Raw genomic sequence first — 16,211 nt, forward strand, 5'->3', positions numbered from 1 at the left:
ATAATCTGTAAATGTTTTTTTTTTTTTTTTTCTCCTTTGGTTATTGGGCTTTGATCTCTGGGCATAGGTGCTGTCTTTGAGCTCTTCAGTTCAAGGCTGCTGCCCTACCCCTAGAGCTACACACTTCCTGTTTTCTATTGGTTAATTGAATATGAGTCTCACGGACTTTACTGCCCAGGCTGGCTTTGAACCGCAGTCCTCAGATCTCAGCCTTCTGAATAACTAGGATTACAGGCGAGCCACTGCACCTAGCATAAATGTTCTTATGAATATTAGTTTATTCCTAAGAGGATCCAATCAGGAGTTCCAAATTTACTTGTGAAGTCTTTGTTTAGAGCCAGGTGAGATGATACATTCATGTAGTCCTAGCACTTGGGGCTTAGGCAGGAGGATCAAGAATTCAAGTTCTGCTGTGTGTCATAGTCACACCAATAATCCTACTCAGAAGGTTGAGTTCTGAGGATCTCCGTTGTAGATCAAAGGCAGATGAGGCAGGAAAGATCTGTGCTTAGTGGTAGTGCTTGCCTAGCATGCTGGAAGCCCTAGGTTAGATTCCTTGGTACCACATATACAGAAAGAGCTGGAAGTGGTGCTGTGACTTAAGAAATAGAGCACCAGGCCTTGAGAAGGCTCAAGGACAGTGCCCAGACCCTGCATTCAAACGCTAGGAAAAAAAATGAAAACAAAAACAAAAAACTAGGCAACATTGACTCTTGCCGGTAATCCTAGTGAAAGATCTGAGAATGAAGGTAAAGATAGAACTTCAGAGCTGGGAACTGGTAGCTCACACCTGTAATCCTTCTCAGGATGCTAGGATCTGAAGATCGCAGTTCAAAGCCAGCTCAGTCAGGGAAGTCCAACTCTAGTTAGCCAATAGAAAACTGCAATTGGTACTGTGGTTCAAAGTAATAAGAGTACAAGCCTTGAGTTAAAAAGTTCAGGGACAAAACCCAGGCTGAGTTCAAGCCTTATGACTGACCCCCCCAAAAAAAACAAAAAAACAGGTGAGGTGTTGGTGCATCTGTGATCCTAGCTACTCAGGAGGCTGAGATCTGAGAATTACGGTTCAATGCCAGCCCAGGTATGAAAGCCTGTGAGACTCATCTCCAGTTAAACACCAGAAAGCCAGAGATCTCAAGTGGTACACAAGGACAATGCCCAGGCCCTGAGTTCAAGCGCCACAACTGGAAAAAAGGAAAAAAAAAAAAGTAGGAAAGCAAGCCATGAAAAACTGAGGGTAGATATTTGGGTCACCTACCTCTGCCTGCCTGAATGCTTCAATCAGCCTCACTTAAAATATCCTCAAAGGACTCCTGCCCCACTTCAGTAATGGAGCTTGAACTTAGAATCCTGTACTCACTTGGCTTTTCACTTCACTTTTACAGAATAACAGGCTTTCATTATGTAATACAGGATAGCTTTGAATTCTGTGAGTACTAGGGCTTGACTCAGGGCTTGGGTGTTGTGCCTCAGCTTCATTTGCTCAATGCTAGCTCTACCACTTGAGCCACAGCTCTGCTTTCTACTTCTTTGGTGCATAATTGGAGAATGTTGGATGTCAGTGGCTTATGCTTTAATCCTAGCTACTCAAGAGGCTGAGATCTGAAACTAGCCTAGGCAAGAAAGTCTGAGACTCTTAACTCCAACCAACAAAAATTGCACTTTCTTACCTGAGCCGGCTTCAAACCATGACACTCAAATCTCAGCCTTCTGAGTAGCTAGGATTACAGGTATGAGCTACCAGCACCTGACTTCCTGACATTTTTAAAGTTTATCACTAGGCACCTGTGGTTCACACCTGTCACCCTAGACATTCAGGAGGCTAAGATCTGAAGATCTGAGGATTGAAGGTTGAAGTCAGTCAGTCAGGGGCAGGAAAGTCCATGAGACTTTTTTTTTTTTTTTTGGTCATAGGGCTTGAGCTCTAGGCTAGGCACTGTAATTCTACCACTTGACCCACAGTGCCACTTCCAGTTTTCTGGTGGTTAATTGGAGATAAGAGTCTCAGGGACTTCTATGCCTGGGCTGGCTTTGAACCTCAATCTGAAGTCTTCCGAGTAGCTAGCGTTATAGTCATGAGGCACAGGTACCTGGACTGATGAGACTCTAATCTCCAATTAACCATCCCAAAAAAGCCAGAAGTGGAAGTGTGGCGCAAGTAGTAGGGTCTATCTTTGAACAAAAAAAACCTCAGGGGCAGCACCCAGGCCCCAAGTTCAAGGACTAGCACCCCACACACACACACGCACCTAGTGAAAAGTGTCAAAATCTGTTTTCAATACAAATAAGATAGGCTTTCTGGTCATGCATAGTCCTGCCCTGCCTGTGGATACTGGTGAGAATGCAATACTGGGGGCTTGGTACTGAAGAAGTACTGGCAGAAGATAGCATGGAAGCTGGCTATATGATGGTTTAATTTCCCATTGCTGGAGTCCTCTGATGCCAGTCTTTTTTGTTTATGTGTGCTAGTGCTAGGGCTTGAGCCATCAACACCCAGCTTAGATTGAATATTTCTGAATATATCTGAAATCCTATACAGAGTCTAACTGATCCCATATAAAGACACAAAATTTCAGGGCCAGGAGTGTAGCCTAGTGGTAGTGTGCTCGCCTAGCATGCATGAAGACCTGGATTTGATTCCTCAGTACCACATACCAGAAAAAGCCAGAAGTGGTGCTGTGGCTCAAGTGGCAGAGCACCATCCTTGAGCAGTAAGTGTCCAAGGACAGTGTCCAGGCCCTGAGTTCAAGCCCTAGGACTGGCAAAAAAAAAAATTCACACCTGATCTCATATGATTGGTAGCAGTCAAAACAGGTGCACTAAAAATGTACAAAATTCCCTTAGGTCATGTGTATGAGGTATATGCGAAATATGTCATATTTAGCTGTGCACCGGTGGCTCACACCTGTAATCCTAGCTACTCAGGAGGCTGAGATCTGAGGATCAAGGTTCAAAGCCAGCCATAGCACAAAGGACCTGAGACTTATCTCCAATTAACCTCTAGAAAATGGGAAGTGGGGCTTGGCTCAAGGGTAGGATAGTAGCCTTGAGCTGAAGAGCTCAGGAATAGTGCCCAGGCCAAGTTCAAGCCCCATGACCCACCAAAAAAATAAAGTCATATTTAGACATTTATCCTGTCTCCAAGGTATCTCATGTATATGAAATTATAAAATCATATATATCTGGTTCCAAGCATTTCAGATAAGGGATTTTAATCTCATAATACCTAATGCACTGTAATGCTATGCTAATAGTTGTTATGCAGACATGTTTTTGTCCCCTAAATATTTTTGAGCTGTAATGGTTTAAATCTACAAGTGTGGAACCTGAGATGATGAGGCCAGATTGGTTGGTGTGGGTGAAAAGTTTTGTTTAGAGGTTTGGTAAACAGACGAGGGACAGGTGGTAAGACTGTTGAGTACTCTTGGAAGTGGGTGCTCAAGCATTTAAGATAGCCAGGTACCCTGTGTGACTGCCAGTCATGTCAGGGGACTGGATGCAGACCTAGAGATCGTGGGTTAATTGTTTAGGAAGTATGGGTGTGTGGGGGCTGCTGTTGAGGTGAAGGGGAGCAGGCCAGATAGACTTCTTAGGACTATTTATGGCATAGTCCCAGTTCTGATCCTGAACACGTAAGGGCTGTTCCTCCATCCCATTTGAATCAGAAATAAGTGAAGAGATTGGGAAAAAGAAACCAATTGAAAAGCGATTTTCTGCTATGTACTTGTATTACAGTGAAGAAAAGTCATGTGGCTGTCACTGAGCAGCAGGGATAATCAAAAAATACATTTAATTTGGACTTTCTCCTCTTGAACAGAGAGCTCAATCTCACATATATACATCCCCTAATATTTTTTTATTTTGCCCATAGTGGGACTTGAATTCAGGGCCTGGGTACTGCCCTTAACTGTTTTGGTCAAGGCTAGTGAACTACCACTGAGCCACAGCACTTCTGACTTTTTGGTGGTTAGTTGTACCCCAGGTTTCAGTCTCTGGAGTAGCTAAGATTACATGCATGAGCCACCAGTGCCTGGTCATCACCTAGTTCTTTGCATGGGTTTATCCATATTTTTCTAACATACTCAGGTTTTGTCCTAGTATTTTTATTAAAAGTAAAACGTGACTCCTAGGCACTAGTGGCTCATACCTGTTACTCTTAGCAACTCAGGAGGCTGAAATCTGAGGATTGTGGTTCGAAGCCAGCTTGGACAGAAAAGTCCATGAGATTCCTCTCCAATTAGCCACCTTAAAAACAACTTGAGCTGGGAGTTTGGCCTAGTGGTAGAGTGCTTGCCTAGCATGCACGAAGACCCGGGTTCCTTTCCTTGGTACCACATGCATGGAAAAGAAAAGACGGAAGTGGTGCTGAGTCTCAAGTGGTAGAGCTCTAGCCTTGAGAACGTCCAAGGACAGTGCTCAGGCCCTGAGCTCAAGCCCAGGACTGGCAAAAAATAATACAAGAAGGGCTGGGAATGTGGTTTAGTGGTAGAGTGCTTGCCTGGGTTCAATTCCTCAGTACCACATAAACAGAAAAAGCCGGAAATGGTGTTATTATTCAAATGCCGGAGTGGTTTAAGTGGTGCTCAGGGCTAGCCTGGGAGAAAAAGAAGCTCAGGGACAGTGCTTAGGTCCTGAGTTCAAGTCCCAGGACTGGCAAAAAAAAAAAAAAGCTATGGCTCGGGAACAACTGAACCCTTACATTTTGTGCTCAACTCAAGGACTTAACTTTTAAAAAATTTATTTGTGTTGGCTTATTGGAGATAAGAGTCCCATAGACTTTCTTCCCCAGGCTGGCTTCAAACTCTGATTCCTAGATCTCAGATCTATCTGTAGATGCCCTCATTCATATATGAATCTCAGCTGGAGTAAAGTGGCCCAAATCACCTGTTAGAATTCAGTTAAGTGGGCTGGGATGTAGCTCAGAGGCAAAGCGCTTGCCTAGCAAGTGCAACGTCCTGGGTTCGATCCCCAGTGCCAAAAAAGATTTCAGTTTAAGTGTCCAGGTTTGATTGTATCCATACTCATTTGCTCCCCACATATCCAGCCATAATCCAGGATTTCAGATGTTCTGACCTCATGTTGCTTCCTATAGTTTTCAATTCTGAAGGTAAAAAGAGAAGCCCTGAAGTCTCCATAGGCAGAGGACTAGGCTGAACTCCCGTAGCTGGAACGCTACGGGAACTAAAGGGCGAGAGCATTGTTTCCGGGCGGAGGGTGGGAAGGAAGCAGTCGAAGGACCGGAAGTTCGTGTTTTACTGTACCCATGCTGTCCAGACCCGGGTGAGGCCGCAGCGGACTGCCCTTCCCCAAGATGGCTTCGAAGATAGGTTCCAGACGCTGGATGCTGCAGTTGATTATGCAGTTGGGCTCGGTGCTACTCACACGCTGCCCCTTTTGGGGTTGCTTTAGCCAGCTCATGCTGTACGCTGAAAGGGCCGAGGCGCGTCGGTGAGCGCGCCTGTTTCGTCTGCGCGGCGGGGGGGGGCGGTACGGCCTGTCAGGTCAGGGGAGCCAGGGTGCAGTGATGTGGACAAGTCGGGAGTCAGACACTGGGACCCTTGGACCGAGCAACTGGGTAGGGATCTGGTCCAGGAGGTACCCGGCCAGAGCTACAGTTTGGGGGAACAGTACAGCTTGTGGGCCCTCCCGGGATCTCAGGTCTTCTTTGTCACTTCAGTCTGATCTCGCTTCCCCGCTGTCGGCCTGCAGGAAGCCCGACATCCCGGTGCCGTACTTGTATTTCGACATGGGAGCAGCCGTGCTGTGTGCCAGCTTCATGTCCTTCGGAGTGAAGCGGCGCTGGTTCGCTTTGGGGGCTGCACTCCAGCTGGCCATCAGCACCTATGCTGCCTACATTGGGGGCTATGTCCACTATGGGGACTGGCTGAAGGTGAGCGTCGACTCTAGAACATACTTTCTCAAAGTCACCCTCAGTTACCATACTGGTAGGACCATAACTTAGGTCCCCTAGTTCCTAGAAACCTTTAAACCATTATTACTTCAGTAATAATCCCAGACCCATAGAGCAGAAGGGATTTTGAAGACCATCTGGTCTACAGATCTGATTTCATGAGCTGTAACTTAAGGCAATACATGCCAAAACCTGTGCTAGGCACTGCAGGCTTGGAGATATGATGATACTCAGGAACTGTCCATTCAGTAGAGGAGGCACATATGTGAACAACTATGGGATCCGTGGGGTTTTTAAGTAGAAGAGATTCTACTACATAGAAGAAAGGAATGAAAAAAAAGAAGAAGGTGGGGCTTAGCCTCCAAACTTAGGGGTGGGGGAGGGGTAATGTGTGGTGTCTGGGTTATGCCACTTACTTTCTATAGGACCATGGACATTTTTCTTAATCCCTCTGGGCCTCAGTTTCTACTTCTGTAAAAAAAAAAAAGAATTATTTATCTCTGCTGTACCTGTACCATCGCACTTGGAATAGGTAAGAGGGCTCATTAGATGGAATGGGATATATAGAGATGGACAGCCAGGAGAAATGTTGGTGCTGCAATTCCTGACTTGGATGTCCTTGTCCTGGCTTAGGTCCGAATGTACTCACGCACAGTTGCCATCATCGGTGGCTTTCTGGTGCTGGCTAGTGGGGCTGGGGAACTATACCGTCGGAAACCTCGTAGCCGCTCTCTACAGTCCACTGGCCAGGTGTTTCTGGGCATCTACCTCATCTGTGTGGTAAGTTGGGATTCTGTTGGTTGGAGGTGACTGGCTAGATGTAAAATGTGGTTAGAGGCCTACAGAACCCAATAAAAGGGTGCAGAAGAAGGCCTCATATACAGCTTTTTATGGCCTGGCTCCCAGGGGCTAGTCTGGACACCTTCTAGGCATTGAGCTCTCCAGGCCCCTGAGCTCTGGACAAGAGACCCTTCTTCCAGTTGTATTGCCACTAAGTAGACATCATTTATGCTCCACCCTGAAAGGAGAACAAGCTAGTTCTCTCATGGATCTAGCTTCCAGGGAATTGGTAGAAAGTATAATGTGCTTCAGGCCCCGAATAGAACTCTGCTATCCAGAGCTGATGGGAGCCACCCAAGGTAGACAGGCTCCAGGCACTTGGGCTCATATTAGTGTCCAGGTTCATATCCCAGGTACAGAATTCTCTGTGGGCTTTCATGGAATCTTCAGAGGTAGGAGCCCCAGGAGAATGAGATACAGCATAGCATCTGTGCAGCCTTACTTTTAGAGTCCCCATTCTTTTTTATTTTTATCTTTTTAGCCAGTCCTGGGGCTTGAACTGAGAGCCTAGGCACTGTCCCTAAGCTTCTTTTACTCAAGACTATTACTCTATCACTCACAGCATCACTTCCAGCTTTTTCTGTGTATATGGTGTTGAGGAATTGAACCCAGAGCTTCATGCACCTAAGGCAAGCACTCTACCACTAAGTCACCTTCCCAGCCATAGAGTTCCCCTTTTTAGAGTCGACTCAGAAGCCCACTTAGCAAGGGCTGCCTTGTGTGGTTGGTGCTTTCCCCAGATGGGCATCTCAGCCTTCTTGGAGAGGCTTAAAAGATGATGTTTCCCCAGGCCTACTCGCTGCAGCACAGCAAGGAGGACCGGCTGGCATATCTGAACCACCTTCCAGGAGGAGAGCTAATGATCCAGCTGTTCTTTGTGCTGTATGGTGTCCTGGCCTTGGCCTTTCTATCAGGCTACTATGTGACCCTGGCTGCGCAGATCCTGGCTGTACTGCTGCCCCCCGTCATGCTCCTTGTTGATGGCAATGTGGCCTACTGGCACAACTCACGGCGTGTTGAGTTCTGGAACCAGATGAAGCTCCTCGGTGAGAGCGTGGGCATCTTTGGGGCTGCTGTCATCTTGGCTACTGATGGCTGAATTTCACAGTGAGAGGCTGAGACAGGCACAGGATGCCCTTGAGGACTGCCCTGCCTTCCACCTTGTTGACCCAGTGCTGTTTATTTATGCTTTTTAGTGTTTGATACTTTTCATAGTCTCAAGGCAAGTTTTTCTCCAGTTCCTGGCTGGGCCCATGGGAGGAGAGGAGCCCTGATACTAATACTTTAGTTTGTTGTTTCTTTTTCTTTCTTTTACTGTTCATTCAGAGGAGAGCAAAAGTCAATTGCTCTCTGTGTATCTTGGGGGGAAGAGTCCTTGAGAAAGAAGGCAGGCAGGGTTGGGATGCAAGTACTGGGAATGGGAGACAGACTAAGATCTAAGACTAAGAAGTGAATGTGGAAAGTCCCTTTTGAACATGGTAGATGCAGCTAAACTCTGTGGTGCCTTTCAGAGACAGCATGAGGGTGTACGTGTATGTTGACACATGGCTCAGGCCTCCCTTCTGAGAAGCAGTGGAGCCTGGCACTGTAGAAGTTACTTGGATTCTCAGGGTATGCCAGAGCAAACTGTAGCAGTTCTGTCACAGGCCCTCGTCTGCTCTGGGATAGGCAAGGTGGCGCAGGCAGCGGCCAGTGTTCCACCAGCTGCCATCACCTCTGCAGCCATATGGTTGGCCTGGTGAAGTGGAGTGCCTGCCCAAACACCAGACAGTCCTCCAAAATAAATCGTTTTTATCCACATTTGGCTTTGTGGCTGTTTTCCCCAAGGGATGCTTTACCATGGCCTCAGATTGATTTTGCTTTGCTTTTATTTTTTATTTTTATATATGTTTTGGCCAGTCCTGGGGTCTAAACTCAGGGCCTGAGGACTGTTCTTGCTCTTTCTCAAGGCTAGAGCACCACCACTTGAGCCACAACACCACTTCCAGCTTTTTTATGTATGTGGTACCAAGGAATGGAACCCTGGCCTTTGTGCATGCTAGGCAAACACTCTACCACTAGGCCAAACTCCCAGCCCCCCTTGCTTTATTTTGCATTAGGGATTCAAAGTGGTGCTACGGCTCAAGTGTTTCAATGACTCAGGGCCTCATGCTTGCTAGGCAGACATTGAGCCATTTCTGCAGCCCCAATGGACTCTCATGACCAATTATTCCCAGGCTGGCCCCTATTCACTGATCTCTGCCTCCGAAGAACCTAGGATCACAGGTTAGAGCCCCCATTCATGGCAATCTTGGCTTTCTTGATAGCTATCTCCTTAAATCTATGAGATTTAACCATAGGAGGACCTTGATTCTATAATTATTCCCTTGTTCTGAGAGTTCCTGCAGTCCTTCGGCTCCCTGACTGGGTACCCATGGCTCAAACCTGTAATCCTAGCCAGGAGGCTAAGATCTGAAGATTGGGATTCAAAACCAGCCCAGTCAGGAAGTCTGTGACTTTATTTCCAGAACTCAGTCTGCTCATGGATGGTGGGCCTATCACAGCCCCTTGTATGCCATGATGGTCTCATCGCTGACTATCTCTTTATTTCAGTAGCAATAAAAAGCCAAGTACATCCTGGGGGTTCCAAAAAAAAAAAAAGAGAGAGAGAAAAAAGTTGAAACTTCTGGGCTCTGGATTGCTGCTTAGGTGCCACGTGTTGGTCTTGCAGAGATGGTGTGACCAGGCAGAAAGAATAAGTGTGGGCTATCTCGTGGCTTCTTTGGGCTCTGGGCAGTAGGATAAGCTAGCTGCTGCTGTCTGGGTAGAACTAGGAAGGTTTAAGGGGGGTCCTACAAGAGTGGAACTGCTTTGCATTCAGATTGGCAGCATTCATCAGTGGGGCCCCATTTTTAGCTCCCTTTACCCTCTTGCACCCTGGCTCCCTAGATGAGCTCTTAGATTGTCACTGCTAACTTCCCTTTTTAAATATGAGCTGATTCAGACAAATATGAGCATTTTAATCAAGACTTCTGAAAAATTAAGTTCCAAAGAAGACCAGGCAGGTATGTGTGCGGTGCTATCATGGGCAAAGGAGCCTCAGAACATAATTCAGAGTCCATAGGAACTTGTCCACCCCCTCAGCAATGAGCAGAGTCCTTAAAGCCTCTGCCCTCATCCCCAGGCTGAAAAATCAAAGGCCACCTGGTTTCTGCTTTGTCGCAAGTCCGGGTCTTAGGCTGGCTCCCCCTCCTTGGGCTTGTCCCACTTGTGTACTCTTCTAGGCAGTGCAGGGGCTGCTTTCTCTGTAGGCCACTCAACCATCAAGCTCCATCCAGCCTGTGGCAGCCTCAGATCACCCCCAGCAGGTATAGCTTTTGGTCTACCCTGGCTGTCCCAGAGTCTGCAGGGCTCATAGCATAGGTCAGCTGCCTGGGTCAGAAGCCGGCTTGCAGAAGGAGTCTGGCAGGCCTTTGGCATGGTTAACAAGTTCATAAGAGTCCCGGATATCAGCTAGGCCAAACCAGAAGAAGATCCACTGCTTGTTGGAGAAGCTGCCATCACTGTGCTTGAAGTACCTGGATAGGAGAAGCAAAGGACAGCTTTTAGGGCAAGACTGGTGCTCCATATTCACAGCTTCTGTTTTCAAAAATATGTGTTGGGGGACTGGGAGTTTGGCCTAGTGGTAGAGTGCTTGCCTAGCATGCATGAAGACCCAGGTTCAATTACTCAGTACCACATACATAGAAAAAAAGGCAAAAGTGGCGCAGTAGCTCAAGTGGTAGAGTTCTAGCCTTGAGAAAGCCTAAGCACAGTGTTCAGGCCCTGAGCTCAAGGCCCAGGACTGGCAAAATAAACAAATTAATTTAATTAAAAAATATAGTGTTTATTACATGTTCAAACACAGCTTGGACTCTGTCTTATTTTACCCTCATAGTAGCAGCCTGAGCCTGTCATTTCAGGCTATAGCCTGTAATTTGGTAGAAAAGCAGCCAAGACTCAGATGAGTTAGGGCACTTGCTAAGGTGGCATAGTTAGAGGGTCAGCATGAGAATGTTATTGGCTCTCTCCAGGGCCTTGGCTGTGTAGCAAAAAAAGGGAGGCTTGGTCACTTCTTGGTATACATGGAAGGGGAGGGTGAAGGAGGCAGGGTAAGATCCTAGCTGCTGTAGGAAGAATAGTGGTGTACCCCACTAGAGGGTAGCCTGGAGCCTGGCAATTGGGCCTGAAAAGAGCTGGGAGAGTCAGGGTTTCAAAGCACGGGGGGGAGAGGCAGGCTTTGTGGTTAGGAGGTGAGCAGAAGTGTAGTCTTGAGTGATTTCACTAGGTGAGTGATTTCACTAGGTGATCCACTCTAGATGAGACATCTCCCCCAGAAGAGAGACTAGTGAGAGAAAACTGGTTCATGAGCCTCACTCAGGGCTGGCTGAGGGGAGCTCAGGAGAGGAGAGCAAGACTTACCAGGGATTGATGGGGTTTGTGACTCTGGAGCGCCAGAACAGAGTTTGCAGATCCTGCCGCAGGCACTCCCACAGCATCTGACCAGAGCCTTGGCCCTGGCGGCTGGAGCCCACCACAAATTTGTCCAGGTATGGGGTACCCCCCAGTACCGGCTCTACTGTCAGGATGGCGGCGGCATTGTACCTAGTGCAGTGGGAGAAGCAGGCTGGGACGGCTCCTTGGCCCGGCCGAAGCTGGCTGGCTGGGTCCCTGCTCTCTAGGCCCCCATGCTCACCCCTCGGACACGTAGATGGAGTGCAGTCGTGGGCGCAGCGAGTCTAGGTAGTCGTTCCGGAGCTTCTTGCCAAAGCTGGTGTTGACTAGATTTACTAGGCGGTCCTGGTCCAGGTTGTGCAAGTTAAGCACTCGCAGCATTCTCTCGGCATTCTTGAACAGGGTGCCGGAGCCTGGGGCGAAAAGCAGAGAGGGCTTTAGGTTGGCCCAGACAGAGCCTATCCTTATTCTTTTTTTTTTTTTTTGCCAGTCCTGGGCTTGGGCTCAGGGCCTGAGCACTGTCCTTGGGCTTTCTCAAGGCTAGAGCTCTACCACTTGAACCTCAGCACCACTTCCGGCTTTTTGCTATGTATGTGGGGTACTGAGGAATTGAACCCGGGTCTTCGTGCATGCTAGGCAAGCACTGTACCACTAGGCCAAACTCCCGGCCCGCTATCCTTATTCTTGACTGCAGACTGCACAAAGTTTGGGGGAGCAGAACCCCTTGGGGCCCCCCAGTGAAATGATGGGTGTGGCCTAGGTATTATGCCTGTTGTCTCTAGCCCCTATCCTGCCAACCATCCGAATCCCGCCCGTCCTTCCAGCCCCGCCCCCCGCGGGCGGCCCCTCCAGTAAGGCTCCGCCCACCAGAGCCCCTCCAGTATCCCAGCTCCTCATGCAAGCCCCGCCCATCTGCCATTCCTTCCCCTCCCCCTGGACCTCGAGTCGGCCCCGTGTCCTGCTCCCAACCAGGTTGCATCACCAGTGGGTCTCTGCCTTTCTCACCTCCCCTAGTTTTGGAAGCCATTGGTGTGGTCCTACCCCGTTCGGGAGGCTTCCGGCTTGGCGCGCAGACGTCTCCCTCCCCCCCCCCACACCCGCCCGCCCGCCCGCGGCGCTCACCCTTGTTGCTGAAGAGCTCAGTGAGCAGCGTACTGGCGGCGGTGATGACCGCCGAGCAGTAGTGGGGCAGGCGGCTGAGCACGTCCACGATGAGCCGGATCTGCTGCCGCTCCTTGGTGCTTAACCACTCCGCGTTGGTCACCAGGTCCAAGTCGGCGGGCAGGTTCACGTTGCTCAGGACCTGCGTCCGGGCAAGATGAGCCTCCCGGGCACGACCCGGCCACGATGTGTCCCCGCCCCAGACTGCACTCCGGTCCCCGCCTCCCCTCCCCCCCCCCCCGTCTGACAGCTCCACGGGAGTCACCGGGTGGGGTGGGCACGGGAGGAGGGGCTCACCTTCTGGCTGGTGTCGCGCAGGCCGCCCGAGTTATTGAGGAAGATGATTTTGATGGGCCGCAGCGCCTTGGCTAGCGACGCGGTCACCTCCAGGGAATCGAGGAGCACCGATTGGCGCGCAGACGTCTCCCCAATGGGGCACAGGATAGGGATGCTGTTGGACTCCAGGCACCACTGCAGCAGGTCCGTCTCCACCGAGACGATGCCGCCATAACTGTGGGCCAGACGCCGAGCTGGAGGAGCGCCCTCGGAGCAGGGCGAGCGGAGAGGACGCGGGGGCGGGCGGGGCCCGGCACTAACCTGGCCTGGGGGGCGGGCTCCGCCGCGCTCAGCACCGAGCCGCCGCCGAAGAACGGCACGGCTGTGGCGGCGTTGTGCCGCAACGCGTCCACCAGCACCTTGCAGCTCTGGGCAAGCTGCGCTTTGGCCTCCCAGAAGGAAAGACATCCCGAGGGCGCCGTGGGTGCCGGCAGCCCCAAGACCACCAGTGGCTTCATGTCCATGCGCTGCAGGAAGGCCAGGGCGAAGGCGAGGCTGGACACCGCCTGTGGACACCGGAGCACCTCCTCGTCCACCTGTGGGATGGCGTGGGCGCTGAGCCACCTGCTCTGACCCTCGCCCGCCCCCCCCCTCCCGGCTCTCCCAGGCCGACCCCAGTCTGGCCCCCAGTCTGACCATCTGCTCGGGTCTGCCCCGCCCTTTGCCCGTTGGGTCTAGCCATTGCCTTATCTCGTTCCAGAGATCCAGCCTGCCTCCGCTCCACCTCCCAGCGACCTTGGACTCTGGGCGCCTTGCGGGGGGAGGGCACGCGGCAGGTCGGCTATGGGAAACCCTGCCTGCGCCCGCGGTGAGGGGGCTTCTTCAGACATCAGCCCCCGGAGGCTGGGCGCCAGGCGTCCGCCGCGCTCGGCCTCTCTCCTCCCCAGCTCAGGCCGGCGCCCTGGAGCTCCCGGCCCCACCCCCGTCCGCGCGGCTGCTCACCTCGATGACCGCGAAGGGCTTGTCCGCGGAGTACTGGCAGGACTGGAACTGCGTGAGCCAGTGCCGTGCCTCCCCAGGGCTGGCCCCACACTGGTTCAGGAAGGCCTGGATGTCCCGCTGCACCAGCGAGCGGCCCGCGGGCGGCGCGGGGCTTTCCGAGGGCCGAGGAGGCGGCGTCCAGGACGGCTGTTCGGTGGCCAGCGACGGGGCGCAGTCTAGCGGGGCGCTGTCTTCCGCGCCCTCCGCCTCCTCCCCCGGGGGCTGGGCCCGCGCCCAGGCGGTGCTGAGCCGGCGTCCCGGGCTGCCGCTCGCCGCCGCCCGCCGCCCGGCGCTACCACTCAGCCTCCGGGAACCCCGGGTACCCCGCAGCCTCCCACCCGCAGCTGCGGTCCGCAGGGTCGTGGCTATCCAGGATGTCGCCATGACGACAGCCAGCCCTCCTCCCCCCCCAAGAATAGAAGTCAGTCTGGAACACCCAGCTCGGAGGGGCTCTTAACCTGTTGCTGGGTGGGGCTGCATCGGCCGAGGCGGGTCAGGACATGTGCTCTGTGGGAGAGGGTCGGTCCAGGGGTCAGGGGGCGGGGCCTCCCGGAGCCCCGCCTCCCGCGTCCAGACTCACGTCTAAAATAAAGTGGAGGGGGCGGGGCCGAGGCCAGCTCTTTAATCTGCTGCCCAGACGCCTTCCTGGCAGGGCCCCAGGACAGAGTGCGATCTGGGAGAGAAAGGGGAAGGGCTGGCGAACAGAATAATTAGGCTGGGTGGAGGATGTGAGCCCCTGGCGTGATTTCTTCAAAGAACCACCCTAGGAAATTTTCAACTAAGTAAATGTAAGGTCTGTTCATCTTTGGACTTTTACTGGGAGGCCTGTGTCTTAAGCAGGAGATAGCCTTAGCAATAGAGTGAGAGCAAACCAATCAATGTTATTCAATTCCTAGGCCTATGGGAGGGTGCAGTGATGGAAAGTGACTTAAACTAAAAACACTCACCTTTCTCCTGGACAGCCATAAAACTGCCCTTTGCTACCAGCCTCCCTAGAGCATATTCCTTGCCCTCCCCGCTCCCCAAACAGACCCTGTGGTTGTAAAAGAGATAACCTGAAAGTAGTGGGCCCTACTGTTTGTTGATAAATCTGATAAAACAGATAAGATGCAATCTCTACAAAGAGCCCCTTTCCCATCCTGCCCCTCCTCCCAGGACAAAAGCCAGGTCAGACTTCACTCTCCAGACTAATCAGAGGAGACTTGGTGGAAAGATTGTCTTGCCTTCTTCCCTCCAGTCTAGGTGGAGGGAAGCTTGAAGATTTTTTTTTTTTTTTTGGTGGGTCATGGGGCTTGAACTCTGGGCCTGGGCCTTGTCCTTGTGGCTCAAGGGTAGGTAGCCCCACTTCCCCTTTTTCTAATGATTAATTGGAGGTAAGAGTCTCACAACTTGTGAGTGCCTGGCTGGCCTTGAGCCACAATCCTCAGATCTCAGCCTCCTGAGTAGCTAGGATTATGGGCGTGAGCCGTGGCTCCACTCAAGCGTTTGTCTTTCTTTACTCTCCTGACTCAGTTTCCTACATGCAGAATGCCAGGTACTGTGGAAAACCCTTTCCCAAATCCTGACATGTCTCATCCTCATTTTACAGATGAGGAAATGGAGGCCCAGACATAGCTGAGGGCCATTCCGCTCCAAGCAGGGTTTGGAAAGAACTTGACGGTGCCTGGCTCTCACAGGAAGTGAGTCATGTCACCTGCTGCCAGGCCCATGTGCTGTGTGAAGTCACCCTTGTGCACTGTTACACCAGCCTATTCCTACACATCGGTGCCCACAGCCCACTCCCCATGAGAGAGCAGGAGATAGGACATCTGATTTTGGACAGGGGACGATAACTTGCCTAGGTCACACAGCTTGCTTCTGTTATGATCAGATCCCAGGTTCCATTTCTGGCCTTTGCTTTTCTTAGTGTGGCCTGGTACTCCCCAAGCTGGAGCTCAGGACTTCTGCCTAGATAGGAGCAGTGACCACCTTCCTCCAGAGTATTCCGGAGGGCTGGGGGTAGCAGGGAGGGAGATTGATACTTCCAAGGAGCCAGGCCCCAGGTTCCATCTCCTACACTAGAGAAAGTCTGGAGTGTGCTGAGTGGGTGTGCTGACCCCTTCCTGGAAGACTGTAACACCCTTAGTACTGCCTCAGGCAGAGACTGCAGGGGGAGGGGAAGCTGGCCTCAGTGACCTGTCTATTGACATTTCCTTTCTCTAAGCTGGGAGGGTCTGCCTCACCGCCTAGGGGCACTGCCAGCCCCTCCTACAGACACTTCCCAGAATCCCCGGGGAGGGGGGGGGGGGGGGGGGGGGGGGGGGGGGAGGGCTAGCCCCTGTAGTTTTCCCTTCGGAGCCCTTCCTCATCCTCTGGGCACCCAACTACAAACTTTCTCTTTCAAGCTCTCCCTCCGAATCCCCACTGTCTCTCAGCTTTCATAGCCTTAGCCTGGAGCTTCCCAGGGTTGCTGCCTCCCTCCTTACACTGGGGGCTTCCTGAGTGTCCACCCCTCCTGTGGGAGTCCTCC

The 16,211-nt window shown here is 51.6% G+C and overlaps 2 protein-coding genes across 2 annotated transcripts; one reads left to right on the forward strand and one right to left on the reverse strand.

The window, feature by feature from the left end:
* The first annotated feature begins 5,236 nt into the window (after nucleotides 1–5,236).
* Tmem101 (transmembrane protein 101) lies at nucleotides 5,237–8,551 on the forward strand. The gene is made up of 4 exons (XM_090350168.1): nucleotides 5,237–5,448; nucleotides 5,710–5,890; nucleotides 6,545–6,691; nucleotides 7,542–8,551. The coding sequence occupies exons 1-4, from the start codon at nucleotides 5,312–5,314 to the stop codon at nucleotides 7,848–7,850; spliced, it is 774 nt and encodes a 257-aa protein (XP_090206294.1). The 5' UTR covers nucleotides 5,237–5,311; the 3' UTR covers nucleotides 7,851–8,551.
* A 765-nt stretch (nucleotides 8,552–9,316) lies between these two features.
* On the reverse strand, nucleotides 9,317–14,098 carry Nags (N-acetylglutamate synthase). Its single transcript, XM_090350167.1, has 7 exons — nucleotides 13,664–14,098; nucleotides 12,983–13,257; nucleotides 12,683–12,896; nucleotides 12,347–12,527; nucleotides 11,466–11,637; nucleotides 11,192–11,374; nucleotides 9,317–10,308 (listed from the first exon to the last, which is right to left on the reverse strand). The coding sequence occupies exons 1-7, from the start codon at nucleotides 14,084–14,086 to the stop codon at nucleotides 10,155–10,157; spliced, it is 1,602 nt and encodes a 533-aa protein (XP_090206293.1). The 5' UTR covers nucleotides 14,087–14,098; the 3' UTR covers nucleotides 9,317–10,154.
* Nucleotides 14,099–16,211: the final 2,113 nt, after the last annotated feature.

Source organism: Megascapheus bottae, chromosome 17 (assembly GCF_031878675.1).
Source record: "Megascapheus bottae isolate mThoBot1 chromosome 17, mThoBot2.hap1, whole genome shotgun sequence".
NCBI classification, from domain to species: Eukaryota; Metazoa; Chordata; class Mammalia; order Rodentia; family Geomyidae; genus Megascapheus; species Megascapheus bottae.

Excerpts from the sequence above, each read along its gene's own strand:
- Tmem101 (XM_090350168.1), top strand. The coding sequence starts at position 5,312 with ATGGCTTCGAAGATAGGTTCCAGACGCTGGATGCTGCAGTTGATTATG. Across the intron at positions 5,449-5,709 it reads GAAAGGGCCGAGGCGCGTCG|GAAGCCCGACATCCCGGTGC; the intron begins GTGAGCGCGCCT and ends GTCGGCCTGCAG. Across the intron at positions 6,692-7,541 it reads GCATCTACCTCATCTGTGTG|GCCTACTCGCTGCAGCACAG; the intron begins GTAAGTTGGGAT and ends ATGTTTCCCCAG.
- Nags (XM_090350167.1), bottom strand. The coding sequence starts at position 14,086 with ATGGCGACATCCTGGATAGCCACGACCCTGCGGACCGCAGCTGCGGGT. Across the intron at positions 12,528-12,682 it reads TGCGCGACACCAGCCAGAAG|GTCCTGAGCAACGTGAACCT; the intron begins GTGAGCCCCTCC and ends GCCCGGACGCAG. Across the intron at positions 11,375-11,465 it reads TCCATCTACGTGTCCGAGGG|GTACAATGCCGCCGCCATCC; the intron begins GTGAGCATGGGG and ends CCACTGCACTAG.